Consider the following 22,691-nt stretch of genomic DNA (forward strand, 5'->3'; position numbering starts at 1 on the left):
AAGCTGAATAAGTATATATTTGGTCTTGAGTCTTCTCTATTGTCGGAAGTGGGAGCTATGAAACCATCTTTTTTACAAGTTGCTATACAATTGGCTGAAAGGTATGGTAAAAAATACAAGAGTTTTTAGCAAAGAACAGGGCAACATTTTCAGCCAAACTAGTCCACTAGAACAGCTGCAAATTATGGGTAGTCAAAGACTGAATTTCAGCAAGGAGGGAAGCCAACAAATACCTACAGCAAGATCCCTACATTCCCTACTGTTTATGGACCAAAACAGGGCAATAATTTCAGGTTTAATGCTGAAAACAGATCAGATGGAAAGAGGACCGAAATTAGTGGCAAAAACTCAGTTCCTATGCAAGGAAAGCATGTCTCTAATGACAAGTTGAAGGACATGTATGCAAAAGGTCTATGCTTCAAGTCTGGGGAGAAATGGTCTCCCGATCACAAGACAAAATGCAAAGCCAAGAATGTCAAAGTGAGCATGATCTTTGAAGAGGAATCAAATATTGAGGCAAATGAAGGCAATCTATCTCAGCTTGATCGCTTACCCACTCTTGAGGAGACGCATGAGCATGATGATGATTGCCATGAAGAATTCTATGATCCTATGGATGGTTTTTCATTCGACCCGGGTGGTTACTTTATGGATGATGTTTTAATAAATTTGGATTCATTGAAGCTTTGTTCCATCTCTCGTGATGCTTGGAATGATTCCAAAGGGGACAATACATTATGATTTAAAGGCTACATTAATGGAAAAATTGCTCATATTCTTATTGATACCGGGAGTACACATAGCTTCGTTAATACACGGTCTCTTGATGGGCTGAAGTTGTATACATAAGAAATGCCTTTTTCACTAAGAATCCAAGTGGCAAATGGAGCTTATGAGAGCAGTAATCAGATTTGTTCCAATGTTCCCATCACTTTATCATCATTTTGTATCACTTCGGTGAATCTTATTGCTTTGGAGATGGGTCCCATTGATGTCATACTTGGCTGCAATTGGCTTAAAAGTATTGGCAGGTTTACCATGGATTTGAATAGGCTGCAAATGGAATTTCAATGGCATGGGCAGCAAGTTACTTTTCAAGAGATTGAGAAGAAGAAGCTAGAGGTGATTAGCACCAAGAAGATTAAGAGAGAGATTAATGCAAAGGCATGTATGTTTACCCTTCTCTTATCAAAGATCGATGAGGATCAGCCCTCTTCTAATCAGCCCTCTACTCCTTCAAAAGATATGGATCCTTGTCTTCGTAAATTGTTGGAAGAGTATGATGATTTATTTTAGCCACCTACCTCTCTTCCTCCAAAGCGTGAAGTGGATCACCCTATCAACTTGCTTCCAAATACCAGGCTATCAATAAACCTCCATATCGCCTTTCAAAGGTGGAAAGAGAAGAAGTTGAGTGCCAAGTAAAGGAGCTACTTGAAATGGGTCTCATACAACCAAGTCAATCTCCCTTTGCTTCTCCCGTTCTTCTAGTCAAGAAGAAAGATGGTTCATTCCGCATGTGCATAGATTATCGAGATTTGAACAAGGCCTCTATCAAAAATAGGTATCCAATACCAAGGATTGATGATCTTTTGGATGAATTGAAGGATGCCAAGGTCTTTTCAAAGATTTATTTACAATCGGGATACCATCAAATACGCATGAAAGAGGGGGATGAATACAAGACTGCATTTAGGACCGAGAGGGGATTGTATCATTTCATGGTTATGTCCTTTGGTCTTTCAAATGCTCTAGCCACATTCCAAGCTTTAATGAACAAGACACTTCAGCCACTTTTGTTTAAGACAGTTTTGGTGTTCTTTGATGACATATTGATATATAGTAAAGACAAAGGGGAGCATTTACAGCATGTTAGAGAAGTTTTTGACATATTGAGGAGTCACAAGTTGTTTGCTAAAGCAACCAAAGGTACATTTATGACCAAAGAAGTAGAATATTTGGGACATATTGTTGGAGAAAATGGCATCAAGGTTGACCCGAAAAAGATCCAATGTGTGAAAGATTGGCCTACTCCAACAAATACAACTTCATTGAGGGGTTTTCTTGGTTTATCTTTCTTCTACCGAAGACTAATCAAGAATTATGCTCGTGTGGCTGTACCATTAACGGATAGGTTAAAGAAAGAAGCCTTCTTTTGGGATGAAATAGCCGACAAAAGCTTCAATGAGCTGAAGCAACTCCTCATTTCAGCACCCATATTGGTTTGTCCCAACTTTTCTAAGGTCTTTGTGATCTATGCGGATGCTAGTGGGAGAGGATTGGGGGCTGTTTTAGCCCAAGAACATGGTGTCATTGCATATAAGAGCATAAAATTTGATGAAAAAGAGAGACAAATGCATGTATATGAGCAAGAGATGCTAGCTATACTACATGTAGTCAAAAAATGACATCATTATCTCTATGAAAGTCACTTTAAAGTGAAAAGTGACCATAGGGTGTTGAAGTACTTCCTCTCGTAGCCTAACTTGTCTCCTAAGCAAAGAAGGTGGTTAGCAACTCTTCAATCATATGATTTTGAGATAGCATACATGATTGGAAAAGACAATGTAGTGGCGGACACACTTTCTAGGATGTGGGCATGTAATGTATCTACCATCTCCACTATATATAAAGATTGGATAAATGATATACAAGAGGAATATATGATGGAGAAGCATACTGCCACAATAATGCAGAAATTACAGCAAGGGGTAAATGAAGAATATCCAAACTTCAAATGGCATAATGGACTTTTATGATACAAAGGAAAGGTCTATTTGATCCCTCAAAGCAGTTCTAAGCTGAAAGTCCTTTAAGAGATGCATTCTTCACCCTTGGCTAGCCATCTTGGTCTCTTTAAGACTTTTGACAAAGTGCACAAGAGTTTCTATTGGAAAGGCTTATGGCGGGATGTGAAAGAGTATGTTTCTCATTGCTTGGAATGTCAACAAAATAAAGATTCTTCTTTATTACCAGCCGGTCTCCTTCAACCTTTGCCTATCCCACAAGGAAAATGGACCGACATTTCAATGGATTTCATTACGGGCCTTCCTATCAGAAGGCATGGTTGGAATAGCATTTTTATTGTGGTGGATAGACTTACCAAATCAGCCCATTTTATTCCAACCAAGACATAATTTTCAGCAAAGCAAGTAGCGGGTCAATTCATGGAAGGAGTGTTCAAGTTACATGGTATGCCTTTGAGGATAGTGTCGAATAGAGACACTAGATTCATGGGAAATTTTTGGAAGGGTTTATTTACTTCCATGGGCACTACTCTTATCCCTAGTACGACTTATCACCCTCAAACCGATGGTCAAACCAAAAAGGTTAATCGATGGGGGTGGAAGTGTACTTGAGGCATTTTTGTCATGACACGCAATCAGCTTGGGATGACTGGTTGCATCTTGCTGAAATTTGCTACAATAACACATATCATATGAGCATTGGGATGGCTCCTTTTGAAGCACTTTATGGATACAAGGTTTAAATTCCTTCAGCCATGTTTCATGAAGACTTGAATCCACAAGCGAAAGATGAGTTAGAAAGAGTGGAGATGCTTATGAAGCAATGTAAAGAAAACATACGAAAGGCACAAGATGTCATGAAGTCCTATGCTGATGATAGGCGGAGGCACATGGAGTTTGATGTTGGATATTGGGTCTTCTTGAAGGTGCCTAAGACTCATTATGCATCCCTTAAGGGTGAAAATAACAAGTTAGCTCACAGATTTTATGGCCCATATTTAGTTTTGGAAAAGATTGGAGAGCTTGCATATAAGCTCCAATTACCCTCATCTACTCGCATACATGATGTTTTTCATATATCACAATTGAAGAAGTATATTGGGCAAGATGTACAAGTTCTTGAAGAGCTTCCACCACTTGATGAAGATGGACTGATTATCTATGAACCTGAAAAGATTATTGGGAAGCATGAAAAGGTTCTTAGGAACCAAACTCTCGCTGAATTCCTGATCAAATGGAAGGGGCTACCTATGGAAGAGTCCACTTAGCAACCCTCTTCCTATTTGGACGCTTTTCCATGGCTTTTGCAAGATGAATGATCATAATTTGTGCAGGGATAGCTTGCTGTTTTAAAATACTGTTATTGATTAAATTGCCTTAATGACATCAAAAAGTGATCTTGATGGTATGGGATGATGCCTCGGGGTGTGTACTTCATTTCTACTCTTCAAACACTGAATTTGGACACTCCAGTCAAAAGTTATGGCAAATCTACTGACGCAGCCCTGTTTGGACAGCAAGCAAACAATTCATTGTTTCAAGTTCATTATATTGTTTCTTCACACAAAGTGTTTCCACATGCTTATGGATCTTCATCGACATAATTTGCTTCATCAACCACTTGCCTACTACTTCATTATCTTAAGTTTTGAGGACAAAACATCTCTAGGAGGGGATGCTTTGTAATGAAGCAAATTATCTACATGAGAGTTAAAGCCTATTCCAAGTAAACTTTGTAAATACTTGAGCCTAGAAAAGAGGACTTAGGTTTTAGTATAAAAGGCAAGAAGTGCTAATGTAGCATCATTCTTTGGCATTATCAAAAATTTCATCATTCTTGTCTCTCACAATTTTCTTGTACTTGGATGACAGTCCATGGCTACATTGTGCTATGGTAATGGAAGTTGTTCCACGGCATGGCCATGCTGGAATCTCAGTTTCGTTCATTTCTTATCATTTGTAGCTTAGAGTATTTTTTATTTCCTGTTCATTTCCATTATTAGATTAGTTCTTCTTTACGTCCAATGCCATGCTGTTATATTCAGATGTGGAGAGCTCTTTACTCATGGAAGAGCTAAATAGGCAAAATAATTCAGCAAGCAAGTCTTCCAATGCATTGCACATACTAGAGGCAGATCCCTGCAGAGGGGCAAGTTTGAAAACAAAGCACATAGCAAGTCTCGTGGAAAAGATGTAGAGTGCCATCATTGTGGCAAGAACGGGCACTTCAAGTGGGATTACTTAAGTGGAAGAAAAAAAAGGGCAAGGGAAAAAGCACTAACAATAGCAAAGATGAGGAAAAGGACAACCAACATGCAAAGAAGAGCAGTGTGAAGATAGAGGAAATCAATGAAGTAAGTCATGACAGTGACAATGGCAGTGATGTACTCTTTGCTTCTTCTTTTAGTGCATAGTCATTGATTGCAGTTTCTAATGATGATATGCACACTTGGATTCTTAATTCAAGTGCTTCATTCCATGTGACACCACACCGTGAGTGGTTTTCTAATTACAGTGGTGGTAGACATGGTATTCCACTTGGGGAACAACCATACATGTGACATTGCAGGGATTGACAATGTACAATTGGCATTTCAACATGGTTCAATGTTCACCTTGCATAATGTGAGATATGTATCTCAGCTCAAGAAGATCTTGATAAGCACATGGCAACTAGATGATGAAGGCTATCACACCACTTTTGGAGATGACAAATCGAAGATATGTAAGGAATCCAAGATTATTGCTAAACGCTCTAAGTGTGACATTCTGCATCTATTACATGTATCTAGTGTGTGTGACCATGTTGTCGCCATATCTGAGCTGCCAAGTGTGTCTTTGTAGCATGACCGATTGGGATACATGAGTTAAACTGGAATGGATGTACTTTCACGTTTGGGTTATTTGCCATGTTTGAGGTATGCTGATTTTGACCATTGTGATCATTGTATATTTGGTAAGCATGCTCAAACATCACATAAAAAGTCTCTTTTGTTAAAGTCTTCACCCTTAGAGTTGGTACATTCAAATGTATATGAGATGCCAAGGTTATCTCTAGGGAAAGAGAAATATTTTATCATGTTTGTTGATGATACCATATGCAAAGTATGGGTTTATCCAATCCATTGTAAAAGATAAGACATTAGATAAGTCTAAAATTTCATGGGACTTACTGAAAATATGACCAGCAAAACATTAAAGTGCCTTCGCTTTGAAAATGGTAGAGAATATATGTCAAAAGCCTTATAGGCCTTTTGTGACAGCAAAGGGATAAAGAGGGAGCTCATTGCCTTTCATAATCCACCCCAAAATGGTATTGCAGAGTCTATGAATAGGACTATTTAGAAGAAGGTCTATACCATGCTATCTCGTGTTGAATTACTCCATGGATTTTGGATAGAGGCTATTATGATAACTATACACTTGATAAATCGGTCACCGAATAGGTCTTTGGGAGGGAGAGTCCCTCAAGAAGTATGGTCGGGCAAGCCACCTTCGTTTAAGAGTGTTTGGTTGCGAGGCATTTGTGTACATACACAAGGAACAACGTAGCAAATTGGAACCAATGTCCTATAAATGCATTTTCCTAGGATATGGTGAGGAGGATGAAATGGGATATAGATTATGGGATCCCGAGAAAAGGAAAATTGTATGTAGCAATGATGTTATCTTTTGGGAAGATCGCATGCATAAACAGCCCGAAAAGACTGAGGAAGTCAAAAGGATTGTGTTCGGAGAAGAGATACTTGTAGGACAGCAAAGAGTGTATGTTGTACAGTAGTAAATACCTGCTGTAAATGACCCTATAAATGTAGGGAATGATGTTGAAATTGATCAGCAAGAAGTTACCCATGATATATCATAGTTTCAGCAAGTAAATGTGCCATTAGAATAATTGGAACAAGTAGGAAAAAATGCTGAACCATTTGAACAACAAGCTGTTAATGCAGATTTGCGAGTTGTATAGCCAACAAAACACTAATCATTGGGTCCTTAGATCGACTAAAAATACAAAATAGCAGGATATCTTTGTTCCTAGTGCAAATTATGTTGCTAATTACGTCATCTTGACAGATTGTGATAAACTGTCATGCTTCAAGGAAGCAATGGACAGAGAGGATAGCAAGAAATGACATAAAGCTATGCTATTAGAGATGGAATCTTTAAAGAAGAATGACACTTGGGATTTGGTGCATTTTTCCAAGGGGCAAAAATTCCTACCATACAAATGGGTTTATAAGATGAAGGTCACTTTTGGTTCCTTGCCAAAGTAATAAGCATGGCTTGTTGCAAAGGGGTACAAGTAAGAACATGGGATTGATTTTGATGAGATCTTCTCTCTTGTAGTCAAGATGACTACTTTGCAAACCATATTGGGCTTGGTTGCATATGGAAATATGGAACTCATACAGATGGGTGTAAAGATTGTTTTTTTACATGGTGATCTACACGAGGACATATTCATGCAATAGCCAGAAGTTTTTGTGGCAAAGGGGAAGGAAAAGATAGTATATAAACTCAACACAAGCACCATGTGAATGGTATCATAAGTTTGATACATTCATGCAATCTCAAGGATTCAAAAGGAGTCAAGTGGATCACTGCTTATATACCAAGAAGGCAGCAGATGGCAGCCTTATTATATTGGTTTTATACATGGATGACATGTTGATTGGTGGTAGGGATACTCATGCTTTGGACACATTGAAGCAGAACCTACATAGCAGTTTTGACATGAAGGAACTTGATGAGGCAAATCACATTCTTGGCATATGTATACTCAGGGATAGATCGAAAGGTATTCTTTATCTATTATAGCATGAGTATGTATCCAAGATTTTGCTGGCAAAAAGCATTGGGAAGCAGTGAAAGGCATCATGAGATATCTTAATGGCATAAAGGATTTGTGCATGTGCTTTGAAAAGTAGAAGGCATCTGTCATTGGCTTTACGGATGTAGACTGTGCTAGTCATGCTAACTGCATAAAGTCTACTTCAAGTTATATATTCACCCTCACAGGGGGATCAGTTTCGGAACTCCAGGCTACAAAAGTGTGTTGCATTGTCTACTATAAAGGTAGAGTATGTGGTTGCCATTGAGGCATGTAAGGAGGCTTTTCATGTCTAGTAGGAGAGCTTGGCATTACTGAGATCCCTGTCCTCCATTGTGATAGTCAAAGTGCTATCATGCTAGCACGGAACCCCGCCTTTCATGCAAAGACGAAGGACATACAGGTGAAGTATCACTTTATTAGAGGGATGTGCTTAACAACAAAAGCATTAAGCTTGTCAAGGTACATTTAGATGATAGCCCTTTAGAACTTCTCACGAAGGGTCTTCCAACAAAACAGTTTGCTCATTGCCGACAGATAATGGAAGTTGGATAGTATATATATTTTACCTTTGTACATACTTAGACTTAGCTAATTCTTTTCCTCAACCTTAAGGCACACTGCCTTTAGGTGGGAGGTTGTTAGGAATAAAGGGCCACCGTGCCTTTTATATATGCATGGATGTGAACGTACCCTTAGCACTTATACTTTTATATATCTATCTCAAAAAGCTAAAAGAGGTACACTTTGTTGTACCCACACATTGTGCATCTCTCTCACTCTCTACTGCTCTACTGGTGCTCACGTTTTTCTCTCTATCTGCCATCACCATCGCTAACCTTTGCATCTCCTTTGCGTATATCTCACTTCACGGCAGCCTCCAAAGGTGTCGGACACCAGCAAAAGCAACTAGGAAAGTCGGATCTAATGCCAGATAGGCAAAAGAGAGAGAGTGTGCAGCAAACGCAGCTGTTGGGAGTGAGAAGACACCAAGCGCAAGCAACAGAGAAGGTGATGATAGCTGGAGAAGGGACGCAGCAGGTTCGGTGTGGCAGCTTGGAGCCTGAAAACACAATAGTTTGCTGATATGGCAGCCTGTACAACAACTGGGAGTGATCAGCGACAAGTTGCCTGGCTGACAGCAACAGAAAGAAGGCTGGAAACAGTCATAAACAGCAAGGAATGGCTGGATAGTAGGAGCTTGATGATGGAGGGTGATGATGGGCAGCTCCACTTCAGGTATCCTCTGTGACGGGTTGTAAACAACTAATCTCTATCACGTGCAATCTGCAAAAACGAGATTAAGGTTTAAAGGAGGGTAGCATGCCTATATATAGAAAGTTGGGGTCCTCAATAGTCTAGAACCTCTCCCTGTTTTAACTCTCTTGAACCGCTCCCCAATTTAGGGTTTTTACATTAAATAAGCATGTTTTGGGCCTGTCTAAGAGGCTAATTAGCACGTAATGCATATTTTTGCTTAAAAGGGACAAAATATAGAAGCTTTTGCAAAGGGTATAAATATTTAAAATTGCAAGGATAGTCAATGAAAAATTTGAGTTATGGATCATTTCCCTTTATTACTATATAATTTACAAAGGCGATCACAAATGCTAAGTTTATAAGTCATTTTATTAGCCCAAAGCCCAATAAGGTATGTCAAACCCCAACTTGCTACAAATTAGTGACTCTCAACCTATCATAGGCAATCGCCCGTACAAAGAAATATGCAGGTTTTGGTACAAAATTTACAAATTAAGCAACTAAGAAACAAAGGTATTAAACCCGAGAACATGGATAATGATGATTGGGCTGATTTAGACTATGCTAGTCCACTATCATTTTATCACTCTCTGAAGAGGTCCACAATAATGTTGTTGAATATGAAAATTAGAGTGCATGGAACCTATGAGAAAAGATTCAGGAACTTTATGCAAAGCAAAGCCGTGCTTCGCAGATGTATTGGCTTAAACAGTTGATGGATCTCTGCATAAAGGAGGGGACTCCATTGTCTGCTCACTTTAGCCAGTTCCATTTTATCATGAAGAATTTGCTTCAACAGGGTATTGAGTTTCAAGATAATTTGCATCCTTTGTTTCTCCTTCGCAGTTTACCTAAGTCTTGGGATGTATTTTGCACTGCGATCTATACCAACAAACTTGATGGGCTAAAATTGAAAGATATAGAGATTGCTCTTTTGACTGAAGAAATTAACAGGAAAAACAGTGATGCTTCCCGCAATTCACATGCTTTATTCGTTAGAGGTGGCAGAAGTGGCAAGAAAGATAATGATCGTCATGAAAAGGACTCTCAAAAGTCCTTGTCTAAGTCATGTGGACATAGCAAGTCCCGTGGATGTAAGTCTGATCTTACATGCCATTATTGTGGGAAAGCAAGACACATACGGCTGCAGTGCCATAAGATGTGCAATGACAAGCGTAAAAAAAAAGAGAAAAGAAAAAATATAAGAGTATTCCAATGATCGCAACATTATACCTGCAAAGTCCAGTGTAAAGATTAAGGAGATAAATGTCATGCAGCTTGAGGAGTCCGATGGTGACTACATCTTAGCAGCCTCTTCATGTGATGCCTCTGACTTGATCGAGGCTCAGTCTATGCATGCACAGTGTTGACTCTTGGATTCGGGTGCGTCTTTTCATGTGATCCCCTACCATGAGTAGTTTCATACCTATCGCATTGTATCTGGTATTGTGCGCTTAGGTGATGATTGGTCTCTTGCTATTGTTGGCATTGGTGATATCACTCTACAGTTTCCCTTTGGTAGCACTTTTGTTATGCATAGTGTACAACATGTACCCGCCCTGACTAAAAGCCTTATGTCTGCTAGACACCTTGATGATATAGGTTATCATACATGCTTTGGTGATTCTACATGGAAGATAACTCGTTAGTGGATTCTGTCCCACGTGTATCTCTTTGGCATGCTCGTCTTAGGCATATATCACTTAAGAGAATGAAAATGCTTAGTGCTTTGCAATATCTTTCATCTTTTGAATACTCGCATTTTGAGTCATATGATCATTGTTTATATGGCAGACAGACTAGAAATTCACATAAAAAGTTTGGTATTCCACGCATGGGTGAGCCTTTCGCTCTTGTGCATTTAGATGTATATGAACCCATGCCCTGTCAGTCATTAGGGGTTATTGATGATTATTCACACAAGGTTTGGGCTTATCCCATAAAGCAGAAATCTAATGTCTTGGCAGTCTCTCAGCGTTGGCTTGCTTTAGCAGATAATCAGTCTAGGCATAGACTGAAATGCCTAAGGACTGATAACGAGGGTGAGTATGTCTCATGTGCCTTTGGGCAGTTTTGTAATCAACGGGGTATTAAGCATCAGTTTATCGTCCCTTATACCTCTCTCCGAATGGTATTGCTGAGTGTATGAATAGGACTATCTAGGAGAGGGTCCGCAGTATGCTTAGCCAAGCAGGCTTACCACAGCATTTTTGGACTGAGGTAGTCTCTACTGCCGTGCATCTCATTAACAGGTGATCTTGCAGTGCTATTGACTTCCAGGTTGCAGAGGAGGTATGGATAGGAAAGCCTCCCTCATATGCTCATTTGCGCGTCTTTGGATGTGAGGCCTTCTGCCGTGGCCCAAGGACAAATCCAATAAGCTGGATCCTAAAAGTGTGAAATGCACTTTCCTTGACTATGGAGATACAAGTGAAATGGGATATGGTCAACATTTTTGGACTGAGGTAGTCTCTACTGCCGTGCATCTCATTAATAGGTCATCTTGCAGTGCTATTGACTTCCAAGTTGTAGAGGAGGTATGGATAGGAAAGCCTCCCTCATATGCTCATTTGCGTGTCTTTGGATGTGAGGCCTTCTGCCATGTGCCTAAGGACAAACACAATAAGCTGGATCCTAAAAGTGTGAAATGCATTTTCCTTGACTATGAAGATACAAGTGAGATGGGATATGGTCTTTGTGATCCGCATGTGCGAAAAGTGATCCGTAGCCATGATGTTATGTTCCATGAGGATAAAATGCATATGCAATCTGAGAAAGTTGTTGAGATACGCAGGGTTATCTTTCAGGAGGAGTTCCCCTGGTCCCGCACAACCAACTAGACAGCCTGCACCAGCAGCGGATCCTCATGGTTAGGATGCTAGACAGAATGTTGGACAAGCAGCACAGTCTGCATTGGGGCGTTCTACTAGAGATAGACGACCTCTTGACCCCTTTGAGCCCTCCTTAGATTATGTCTTCGTTACAAATGTAGGAGAGCCTCTCACCTATAGGCTATGCGTAAAGGTGACAATCATTCCTGGGAGAGAGTTATGCAATCTGAGATTAACTCGTTGCATAAGAATCATACATGGGATTTGGTTTCCTTGCCTAGTGGCAAGACAGCTTTGCCTTGCAAGTGGGCGTATAAGTTGAAAAGTACCCCTGGACACCCTAGGCCAACATACAATGCCAGATTGGTAGCAAAGGGTTTTAAGCAAGAGCATGGTGTTGACTTTGATAAGGTTGGTTAAGATGACCACCCAATGCTGAGTCTTGGCTTTGGTTTCCCAACTTGACTTGGACTTGTATCAGTTGGATGTTAAGACGACTTTCTTACATGGGGACTTGCATGATGAGATATACATGGAGCAACCTAAGGGATTTGTAGAGGAGCCTGACAGGGAACACCTAGTCTGTAGATTGAGGAAGAGTCTTCATGGCTTGAAGCAAACGCCTAGGGAATGGTACCACAAATTTAATGCATTCATACAGTCACAGGGCTACAGCCGTTGTGCTATGAATCCATGTTTGTATATGAAAAAAGCCCGTAATGGTTCATTACTGATTTTGGTACTCTATGTGGATGACATACTTTTAGCAGGGGAAGCTTATGATGAGCTAGATACTCTTAAGGCTCAGCTCAAGAAGAGCTTTGAGATGAAAGATCTAGGACAGGTCTCTCATATACTTGGTATGTGCATTACGCGTGACAAGTCTCAGGGACTACTCTATCTATCACAAGAGTATATCCATAAAGTCCTTGAGCGCTTTTGTATGCAAAATATAAGCCTATTGGCTATCCATTGCCTTCTCATGTGAAGGTATCACAGGTCGATTGTCCGCAGATAGATGAGCAGAGAGCCGAGATAGCCAAGATTCCCTGTGCATCCACAGTAGGCAGTCTTATGTATGCCATGATAGCCACCCATCCAGATATTGCATTTGCTATTGGTGTTGTGGCACGTTATATGGCTGCACCTGGCAAGAGGCATTGGGATGCCGTGAAGGGTATCATGAGGTACCTAACGAGCACTGCTGATATGTACATATATTATGGCAAGCTAGGATACAAGAGTCGTGGGATACACTGACTCTAACTATGCAGGACATGTAGATAGTAAGAAGTCCACTTCTGGTTATGTGTTCACTTTTGTTGGAGGTGTTGTTTCATGGATGTCCAGGGTGCAAAAATACAGGGTCCTTTCTACTACAGAGGTCGAGTATATTGCAGACACTGAGGTTTGCAAGGAGGCCATTTGGTTGGGTCGTTTGGTTGCTGACCTTGGTATAGCAGATGCTATCCCTACACTACATTCGGATTCTATGAGTGCTATCCAGCTAGCTAAGACTTTGGTATTTCATACAAAGACGCAACACATTGAGGTGAAGTATCACTTCATTCGTGAGGTCATTGAGGACAGGTCTGTTGACCTTGTCAAGATCTCAATCGACCAGAATCTTGCAGACTTGCTCATGAAAAGCCTCTATAGAGCGCTTTGCCTTCCTTAGAAGGTTGATGGGCCTTGGATGAGATGACATATTTTCTCATCCCGTTGTATCTATGTATATGTTGTACTCTCTTTTCTTTTTTTCTTTTCACTCCTCATTGAGGCAGATTTGCCTTTAAGTGGGAGGTTGTTGGGGGTAAAGGCACCTCTACCTAGCCGCTCGTGTACTACTACACTGACTGTACTCGCGCTTGCACACTCACCGCCCATCACTGTCACTTCATTTTTTATTCTTTTAGTAGAATTTGAAGAAAGGGAAGGCCGCTCACACATTGTGACTGTTGGAGTTCCCACATTGTGACTCTCTCTCTTTTGCTCTTGCTCCTTCCACCATAGCTCTTGCTCCCGCTTGTGCTTCCATTTCATGGCTCACCTCTCTTTAGGAGTAAGGAAACATTCTAAGTTATCTCCCCTTTGAGAGTTCCTATTTTTTATGACGAGCTTTCCAATTGAGAACCTAGGTTTCTTCAATGTACTTAGCTCTTGTGAGAGTATACAACAGAATAGAATCATAAACACAGAGAGAAGGAGAAGAGAAAAGATAACAAGAGAAGAGAAATCTGCACTTAATCTGAAGTGAATGTTGAGTAGGATACTGCTTGAGTATGAGGCATCTTTGCATCTACAAGGGAGGCTTCTATCTCATTATGGAGGCTCTGGTGAGGCCTTTGCAGCCTTAGAGAGAGGTGATAGGAAGAAGTCGAAGGCCCAATGTTACCATTGTGGCAAGAAGGGACACTTGTGGAAGGAGTTGAAGGAGTTAATAGCCTCATGGAAGAAGGAGAAGAAGAAGTAGGATGTGGACTTCTCTGACGAGTCGTCCTCTTCCTCAGACTCCAATTTCGATCCTCTTACCAAGGAGAAGTCCAAGGCGCGGAAGGGATTCGCTTCTTTAGATCAAGGGGAGGGCTTGGCAGCCTCTTCCTTTCCTGCTTTCTTGTACAGGTAATGTGATTATCCCTCACGACTCTCTAGTGCCAGAGAGGGGTTGTGAGAGGGTGGTGAGATGGGGTCAGTGAACCTCATCTATACAAGTATACAAGTGCACAGGTTCGAGAGAGGGACATCCCTAACGCATTGATCGAAGTTTGGCAAGTTAAAACATTGACACATTGATGAGCTCGTTATTTGATAGAGAGTAGGCTTGGCTCCTAGTCTTGTGCCAACATGAGGGGACACTTTGGCATTGCGGCCAAAGGCAGGGAATCCATGGTCACATATGTTTAGAGGCATTTTTTACAGGATGGTCTTGGATGCTACTGTGAGACATTGATGATAGACATAGAGACATGCTATGGTTCTTCTCTATATTCACGAGTTGGTACAATCCACATCGACTTAAGGTTCTCTCCGAAGCTCCTTGGTGGTCACTTGATCACCCACTGCTTGGGTATCAATGGTTCTATTCTAGTGGTTATATGTTGTATGGACTATGATGAGTCATTCTCCTTGTGTCATTGTATCAAATCACCCATGATCTGAGAGAGGGTGCTAGAAGGATTGTCAGCTCATGTGTGAGTTTGTGCATGCCAGTTAGGGCTGGGCACATTGTCCTTATTTTAGGCATTTTTTCCTTGTGGCCATTTCATGACAATTTGGCATTTATTTCATGCATATTTGATGCCTATATGTTGGGGCTCCTCTTCCTTAATCATATCATCATCATTCACCAGGTGGACTTCCTATTAGAGAGAGGAGCCGATGCCAGTGCCCAACCAGTGACTCACTGCTGTATGCGATTGTCTCGTGTTTGGTATATGGATTCCATTTCCCAAGCATCCTTTTGAGTTCTCTTCTTTGTAGTGTTCTCTCTTTTATCTTGTGTTCAACAGTTTATTTTAGCACTTGCTTATGCTTCCATTGCTGCATTCACTTTTGACAGGAGTACAACTTGCTTTTGTCCTCTAGAAAATAATGCCACACATAACGGTTGAAGTCATCAACGAGTTGCTTGCCCCTCAAACAACTAGGGCAAAAAGTGTGAATGGGAGGGAAGTCGAGAAGTCCCTCCGCCATCTTCTTCTAAGAAGCCCGTGTGATAACATCAAAGTTTAGGTGCCCATATCGGGTATGCCAAAGCAATCCTAGCTCATGGGAAGTCCTTGCAGCAAGGGCTATGAGCGTATAAAGCCCACTCTCCTATGTACTTGTCACAAGAAATGCTCCTATAGAAGTATTCTCCACAGTCATTGCATCCTGTGGGGACGGAGTTGTGTAAGACCATGAATAGATAGTAGGTTAGAACCCAAATGTAGTATATAAAGGACTTTGGCGGAAGAACATTACCAATTCGGCAAGAGGTAATGGTTCCCACTCCTCAAACGAGTATAGAAGAAGTCACCACTAGTGACAAATCCCCCTTTAGAACACATCCTGTGTAAAATCAACATAGGGAGCAACTGTGTAAGACCATGAACAGATGGCAAGTTAGAATCCAAATCTAGTACATAAAGAACTTTGGCAAAAGAACATTACCAATTCGGCAAGAGGGAAATGGTTCCGACTCCTCCAATGGGTACGGAATAATTGTCACCACTAGTGACGGATTCCCCACTAGAACTCATGCCTTGAAGCCAATCTTGGCAATAGGTCATGTGGAAAGAAGCCCATTGTCCATCAGCCAAGGCTTCTTCTGGTGGTGGAAGAAGCAAGAGCTGAATCCTCCTCCTTGAATACATATACAAAGATGGACTCAATGGTAGCTAGGGTTGCCATTAAATCCTTAGACCCCTCCTGGGGCTTCAAATTGGGGTACTTCTACCAACACTTCTCCTTCAGATGTGTATCCTTCCCCATAGTGTGGGCACTTGGGCGTCTTTTTATCATCATTTTTTTCCTCCTGTTTCTTTGCCTTTGGCTTCTCTTTCTTTTTCCCTCCTGAACCTATTGTGAAAGCCTTCATAGAGTTGTGAGTCTTGTAGGTCCTTGATGTAAGAAGGCTAGTATAGAACACATCAAATTGTGGAGATGGCAATTGAGTCAAGAGAATCATTGCCATATCCTTCAAAGTTATTCTTCTCTGGAGGGATGCAAGCCATAGTAACAGGGAACGGCCGTCCCGAGGCCCCAAGATGCGGGAACGCCGTCCCGAACAGATGAGCCGAATGGGGACGCCAAAATGGAACGGGGACATCCCTTGTCCCGTCCCCAACAGCCGTCCCCCTGTCCCAGCCATCCCCTATCCCGTCCCCTTGTCACGTCCCTTGTTAGGGGACGTTTTTGACATTTCAAAAAAAAAAAGGGGGGAAGGGAGTGGGTGTCTTTTAGGGGGTGTTTTTTTAGTATGTTCTTTGGTAGTAACATTCACCCACACAGTAACATGGGACCGGTTTTGGGGATAGGGATGGGAATAGGGACGGGCCCATGGGGACAAGAATAACAAATTGCCATCCCCTATTACCATGAGAGGGGGCTCTAACATGGGGATGGGACTGGGATTGGAAGCTACAAAATGGGCATCCCCTATTACTATGCCCTCACATCCATCCACCACATCACATGCATACACTTGCAAATGCTATTTATGTATGCCGTTCCCTCCCGCATCCCATCCCCCGTCCCCATTCCTTGCTTTTAGCCGTCCCCCATCCCCGACCTCGTCTCCATCTCCATTCCCGTTCCCCGTTCCATGTTACTATGATGCAAGCTCATCCCTCATATCCTCTAGTTTGTTGATATGATCCTTCATGGAAGGAGAGTCATCAACACTAAGCATTTGAAGTTTCTTCTAAAGAGAGAGCTTGTGGGCAAATGTCTTTTGATGGTAGAAAGACACAAGCTTCTTCCACACTTGTGCTATTGTCCTTGACCTACGAACATGCACTAGGAAAAAATAATTTAAGCTCATGAAAAGAAAGGACTAGGTGTAAGAGTTGAGCCGATCCCATAGGGCTGCACGATCCATTGATGATCCCTCTCTAGGATCTTCTATGGGAGGGTTATAGGTATGGTAATAAGTTCCCAAAGATTGAAGGTGTCAAGTGTCAAGAACATGACGAAAGTGAATAGTTTGCACCATCTAGCTGGTCCTCTTTTAGTAAAGAAGGGAGAACGGGCACTTGTATGGAAGGTGCCACATGATGCATTTTAAACTTATAGAGTGACCTTTGTGTGAAACATGGAAAGAGGGGGAAGGGTTGCTCTGAGTGATGAGACTGCACAAAAGGGCCCGGTGATCTCCACCTTTCAAAGGAGTGATGAGAAACCTCCTCATCAAAGTCATCCATGCTGTGTTTTGCTGTAGGAGAGCCCAGGTGGAGGGAAAATCAGTAGCAGCTGCAAGAAAAGAGTTGTGGATGTCCTGCCTTTGTCAAAAGCACCCATCTACCACAGAAAATTTGTGTTTACAGCAGCGAACAACAGGCTTAAATTTGAGTTTCAGCAACAATGTGGTCTCCTCTTTGGCTGGAAACTCCATGTCCTCACATAGGTGATAACCATGTGAGAGTGCGCAACAGAAGAGAATCATGAACACACAGAGAAAAGACAGCAGAAAGAGAGGAGAAATCTGCACTGAATCTGAAATGAATGCTGAATACAAGAGTGGACTGATCAGTCCCTCCATGCAACCCGAAGCATCAGTGAGGGCACTAGATCAAGCTGAAAAATGTTGACAGCACCTGTGACGGTGAAGGAGATGGGGGCAGTGACAAAGATGGAGAGTGTACAGCCTACAGTCTTCAACGGAAATGGACAAGAATGTTGTAACCTGTCAGAGCACCTGCAGAAGAGAGAAGATAATCTATATGTTAAAGACACGTGTATGCACATTCTTTTGAAAATTTCTTAAGGTACAGATGGTCTTCATATGTCTAGTTATTAAATGTGAGGATTTGCCAACAATTTGCGAGTAATATATAGATCCATAAGCTATGATTTGGTAGCATAGTGCTCTGATCTATGGGTTTGGCTGTTAATGTTGTTGTTATATCTGTGTATCGAAGAGCTTATTGATGTCAAGGTTTGATATTCTGCAGTTTCCTTTGTTTTCCAAAAGTGTGAAATTAAAGAGGCTGGCAGCAGAAGCTCATGAGAGAAATAGCAGTGAGGTGCAGCTCAATGACATCCCAGGCGGTGTGGAAACGTTTGAGCTTTGTGCCAAGTTTTGCTATGGAATTACTATAACTCTTAATGCATACAATGTGGTGGCTGTTCGATGCGCAGCTGAATACCTTGAAATGACAGAGGCTGCTGATAAGGGAAACCTGATTTTTAAGGTAGAGGTTTTTCTTAATGCTTGCATCTTTCGTGGATGGAAGGATTCTATCATCACTTTGCAGAGTACAAAAGCATTTCTGCCTATGGCTGAGGATCTTGAAGTGGCTAGTAGGTGTATAGATTCAATAGCTTCTAAGGCTCTTGCTAACCCATCAAAAGTTGATTGGTCTTTCACTTACACGCGAACAAGTGCAAGTCAACATGACAAAGGCCATGTGACATCAGAAATAACTGAGAGTCCACCTTGGAATGAGATTCACAGCAAGCGTCACCAATGTATTGTTCCTGATGACTGGTGGGTTGAAGATCTCGCAGAGCTGGAAATTGATTTGTACTGGCGTGTGATTGTCGCAATAAAGTCACAAAATAGGATGTCTCCTAAGCTCATGGGTGAGGCCTTGCGCTTCTATTCTATGAAGTGGCTGCCTGGTGTTTCAAAAGATCATTCGCTATCGGATCCTATGAAAGGAACTAATCTGGCTCCCACCAATGATTACATTGAGATCGCAGCAAAACATTGTCAGATACTAGAGAAAATTGTCAGTTTGCTTCCGGCTGAGAAAAGTTGCACATCTTGCAGTTTTTTGCTGAAGCTGCTGAAAGCGGGAACTATCTTAGGTGCTTCACTTTCTACAAGAATGGAGCTTGCCAGACGGGTTGGTTTGCAGTTAGATGAAGCTTCTCTCGGTGACCTTCTCATACCTTCTCTCTCTTATGCCAACGATGCCTTGTATGATGTGGACCTTGTGCAATCTATTGTGGAGCACTTTCTGATGCAGGATCAGAGCCCTCCTACCAGTCCTTCCCTTGCACGGCAGCTCAAGTATGAGAAAAGGCGAACTAGGTCAGCTGAGAACATTGACTTTATGGAGAGTAGGAGGTCCACCTCTGCAACGCACAGTTCAAAACTTCGGGTTGCAAAGCTGATTGATGCTTACCTTGCAGAGATTGCAAGAGACACCAATCTTTCTATGTTGAAGTTCATGACTTTGGCTGAGTGCATACCAGAATTTACTAGACCTGTGCACGATGGTCTATACAGGGCCATTGACATCTATTTAAAGGTACAGGTTTCTGTGATGAATACTTGCATTGTTAACTTGACAAATTTTATAATTTAATCATGCTATCAATAAAAAAGGAACCACTTGCAGGAGCATCCCGGGTTGTCGAAGAGTGAAAGAAAAAGGATATGCAGGCTATTGGACTGTAAAAAGCTTTCTATGGAGGCCTGTATGCATGCTGCCCAAAATGAACGGTTACCGCTAAGAGTCGTTGTACAGGTGCTCTTCTTTGAGCAAGTTAGGGCCTCCATGACTGGAGGAGCTTTGGTAAACGAAATACCTAGCAGTGTACAAGCGTTGATGGCTGCTCAGGAGGATGAATTGCAGGAGATCAACCCCCTCGAACACAAATGGGAAACGGTTCAGCAAAATTTTAGGAGCTTGCAAGGTGATCTGGCCAGCATGAAAATGAAGATTTCTGAAGTGGAGAAGGATCACAGTTCGACCGAGGTGGAGGATACAAAAAGCACAAGTACACCATCCAGGTCGAAAAAGTTCCTCTGCAAGCTGTGGCCAGGAAAGAGCTGTTCAGAGAGCTCAAAAGGATGCGTAAGTGCTGAAGTCGTTGTAACAGAGATGGAAAAGGGCTAATTAAACAGTGGGCAAATTGATGCGCATTCTCGTGTTTTGAACGGGTGTTTTTTGTTTGGTGGCTCTTGCAGTGCCATTAATCGCACAGCTTTGAGGACAATGTAAAGAAGCACAACATCTTTGTCCAAACATACCATCAAGCAGTGGAAAGTTGGAAGAAGAGTTTTGTCTATTAAACATACCATCAAGCAGTGGAAGCTTGGAAGCAGAAGAGACTACAAAAATATACCTTGAAGATCGGAAGAATTCTAAATTTTGATGTACTTGGCAGGCTCCATTGAAGGCGTCCTAACCGCAGCTGCAGTGTTTGAATATGATCAGATTGTATGCAAAAGCTTGCTCATCGCTGCTTTTATGGGAACTGATGCTTATGGGATTGCAGGTTTCATGTAAACTTAGACTCGGCACACGCACTTGCTTGTTTGTCATAGTCCAGGTAATTGTGCATAGGGAAGGGTGTGTAACATTGATTCACGAGTGACATGAATTGCTACTGAATGTACATTGTTGAAGTTGGCTTACACTGCAAATTTGAAGCTCGGCATAATTTTTACTCACATTTGAACTTCAAAAGAGGACCCCTGATCGGTGCAGGGACCTTGCAACAAATGTTTTTGGCCGCTGCAAATCGGATGAATAACAGCCAATAAGCATTGCGTAATCCTCATGGAGTGGATAATCACTCCCACGCTGCCGATGAAACAGCGCACATCTTTCGTATCAATCCACAGAGGGTTCTCCCTGTGATTTAATTTTCCAGGGTGGTAGAACCATATTGTTTTGTCACAAAGGAAGTACAAGATAAGTGTCGCGCAGTCGCAGTGGTTAAAAGCGGGTCAGTTCCCGAAGGAGACCACAAAGTTGGAATCTCACAGCCTGTCTGATGAGGACAATTCCAAAGCCAAAAGTTGGAAGATGCTCATTGCTACCCACACCCCGCCACGCGCAAGTGGATCCGACTTGTTGGAGTGGGGTGTTTGTCAACATCGAGTTTGTGAGACCTTATCGGTAGTACCCTAAAAGATCAGAGCATTATGTACACCCCCGAAGTAAATAAAGCCTTTGTGGCACACGCCCATTTGATTCGATGAGTACCCTTTCTTCCGGTCCTCATTCTTCGAATTAGCTTGACACGGATGTTTATGAACTTGTGTGTGAATGCGACTCCTCATTCCTCAAAATTAGGTTGGCATGGATGTTTATGGACTTGCCCATGAATGTTAGGCTTCAACCTTTATGTTGCTTGACTTGTGTGTATTGGGGCTTTGGGCACAGTTTTACCTAAAGCAAGGAGAAGAGGACAAGTTGTTCTATATATTCTATTAGCCTCATACAAGTAAAAAGTTCCAAACACCACCAAGGAATCACTTAGGGTAGTGCCACATCTAGACACTCTATTCAAGTCTAGCAATTAAAGGTAGTCGTATTTGTAGTAATTAAGGACACAAATAACATGGCTCACCATGTCACTTTACTTTTGCGACTCCCCCAAGTCCTAGTAAGAGCTGGTTGTGGCAACCCCTATTTTAGTTAATGCATAGTAGTTGCCCAAACCCTTCACTACATTATTCTTGAATGTAGATTATTTTCATGAAGTTATGGACACATGGGCGTGTGTGCATGCATATGGATGCTTTCAATGAAAAAAATGGTGTTTACCTATATGTGTGAAGTAGTGTTCCTCTTTTGCAAAAACTAGCACTTGTGCATATGTGCACACATTAGTACACTTTTGAGGGAAGAAACTTGCATTTGTGCAGGTTGAAATATGTGCGTTAGTGTTCACATAAACATGTTTTCGAGGTGTTACAAAAACCTTTGAAAAATATGATTTGCAAAACTTTCTCCATAATCAAAGTCCACTAGTTTTTCAACTAAAAACTAAAGGCATTCTACTTTTGTATTCATCATTTAATTATCAAAAACCTAACAATAAACAATCAGCCATTCTGAAAATGTCTACAAGGTAGAGCTCCCGATTACAAAGCGATGCATACTTGTGTTACACAAGTAATCTCCTTGATGAATGGAAATCTAAGATGATAGAGAGAGTTAATGCATCATATAAGCTAGCTTCATTCATAGAACAAAATCAGGGACCAAAAGTCTACATCAAATGCTTGTTAGAAGCTTTGCTAAGAAATATATCCCATAGAAATTCTCTTACACATAGCAAAGTAGATGATTGTCCCGAACTTCCACTTTCGGAGCCTTTTTCAAGCACAAGGTGTCACATGCATAGGAAAGATAGAGGTTACAACACCTTTTAATACACCACTTTTAGAGAATCTCAAACATGGATACAAAGATATTATTAGTATATACGTAGTGTCAAAACTTTGACTCCATAAATAGTAGATGAAGAAACAAATTTATAAGTAGATCCTCAACGATAAAATACAACTTATCAAAGCACAAACATAAGCAATAGTTACATAAACTTTAGTTGAATGTAGTAGAAGCCTAGTATTGT

At 41.4% G+C, this 22,691-nt stretch overlaps 1 protein-coding gene across 1 annotated transcript in view; it reads left to right on the forward strand.

Moving 5' to 3' along the window:
* LOC148029181 (BTB/POZ domain-containing protein At1g67900-like) overlaps nt 1–20,783 on the forward strand; it is a 66,261-nt gene extending 45,478 nt beyond the window's left edge. The window contains exons 4-6 of the mRNA XM_087687937.1: nt 18,323–19,627; nt 19,718–20,176; nt 20,290–20,783. Coding sequence (XP_087544063.1) covers nt 18,323–19,627; nt 19,718–20,176; nt 20,290–20,298 — 1,773 coding nt within the window. The 3' untranslated portion in view covers nt 20,299–20,783. The remainder of the gene's footprint in view (nt 1–18,322; nt 19,628–19,717; nt 20,177–20,289) is intronic.
* The last annotated feature ends 1,908 nt before the right edge of the window (nt 20,784–22,691 follow it).

The sequence above is a fragment of the Lygodium microphyllum genome, chromosome 11 (assembly GCF_053477565.2).
Source record: "Lygodium microphyllum isolate KBCC chromosome 11, Lygodium_microphyllum_v1.1.10, whole genome shotgun sequence".
Lineage (NCBI taxonomy): Eukaryota > Viridiplantae > Streptophyta > Polypodiopsida > Schizaeales > Lygodiaceae > Lygodium > Lygodium microphyllum.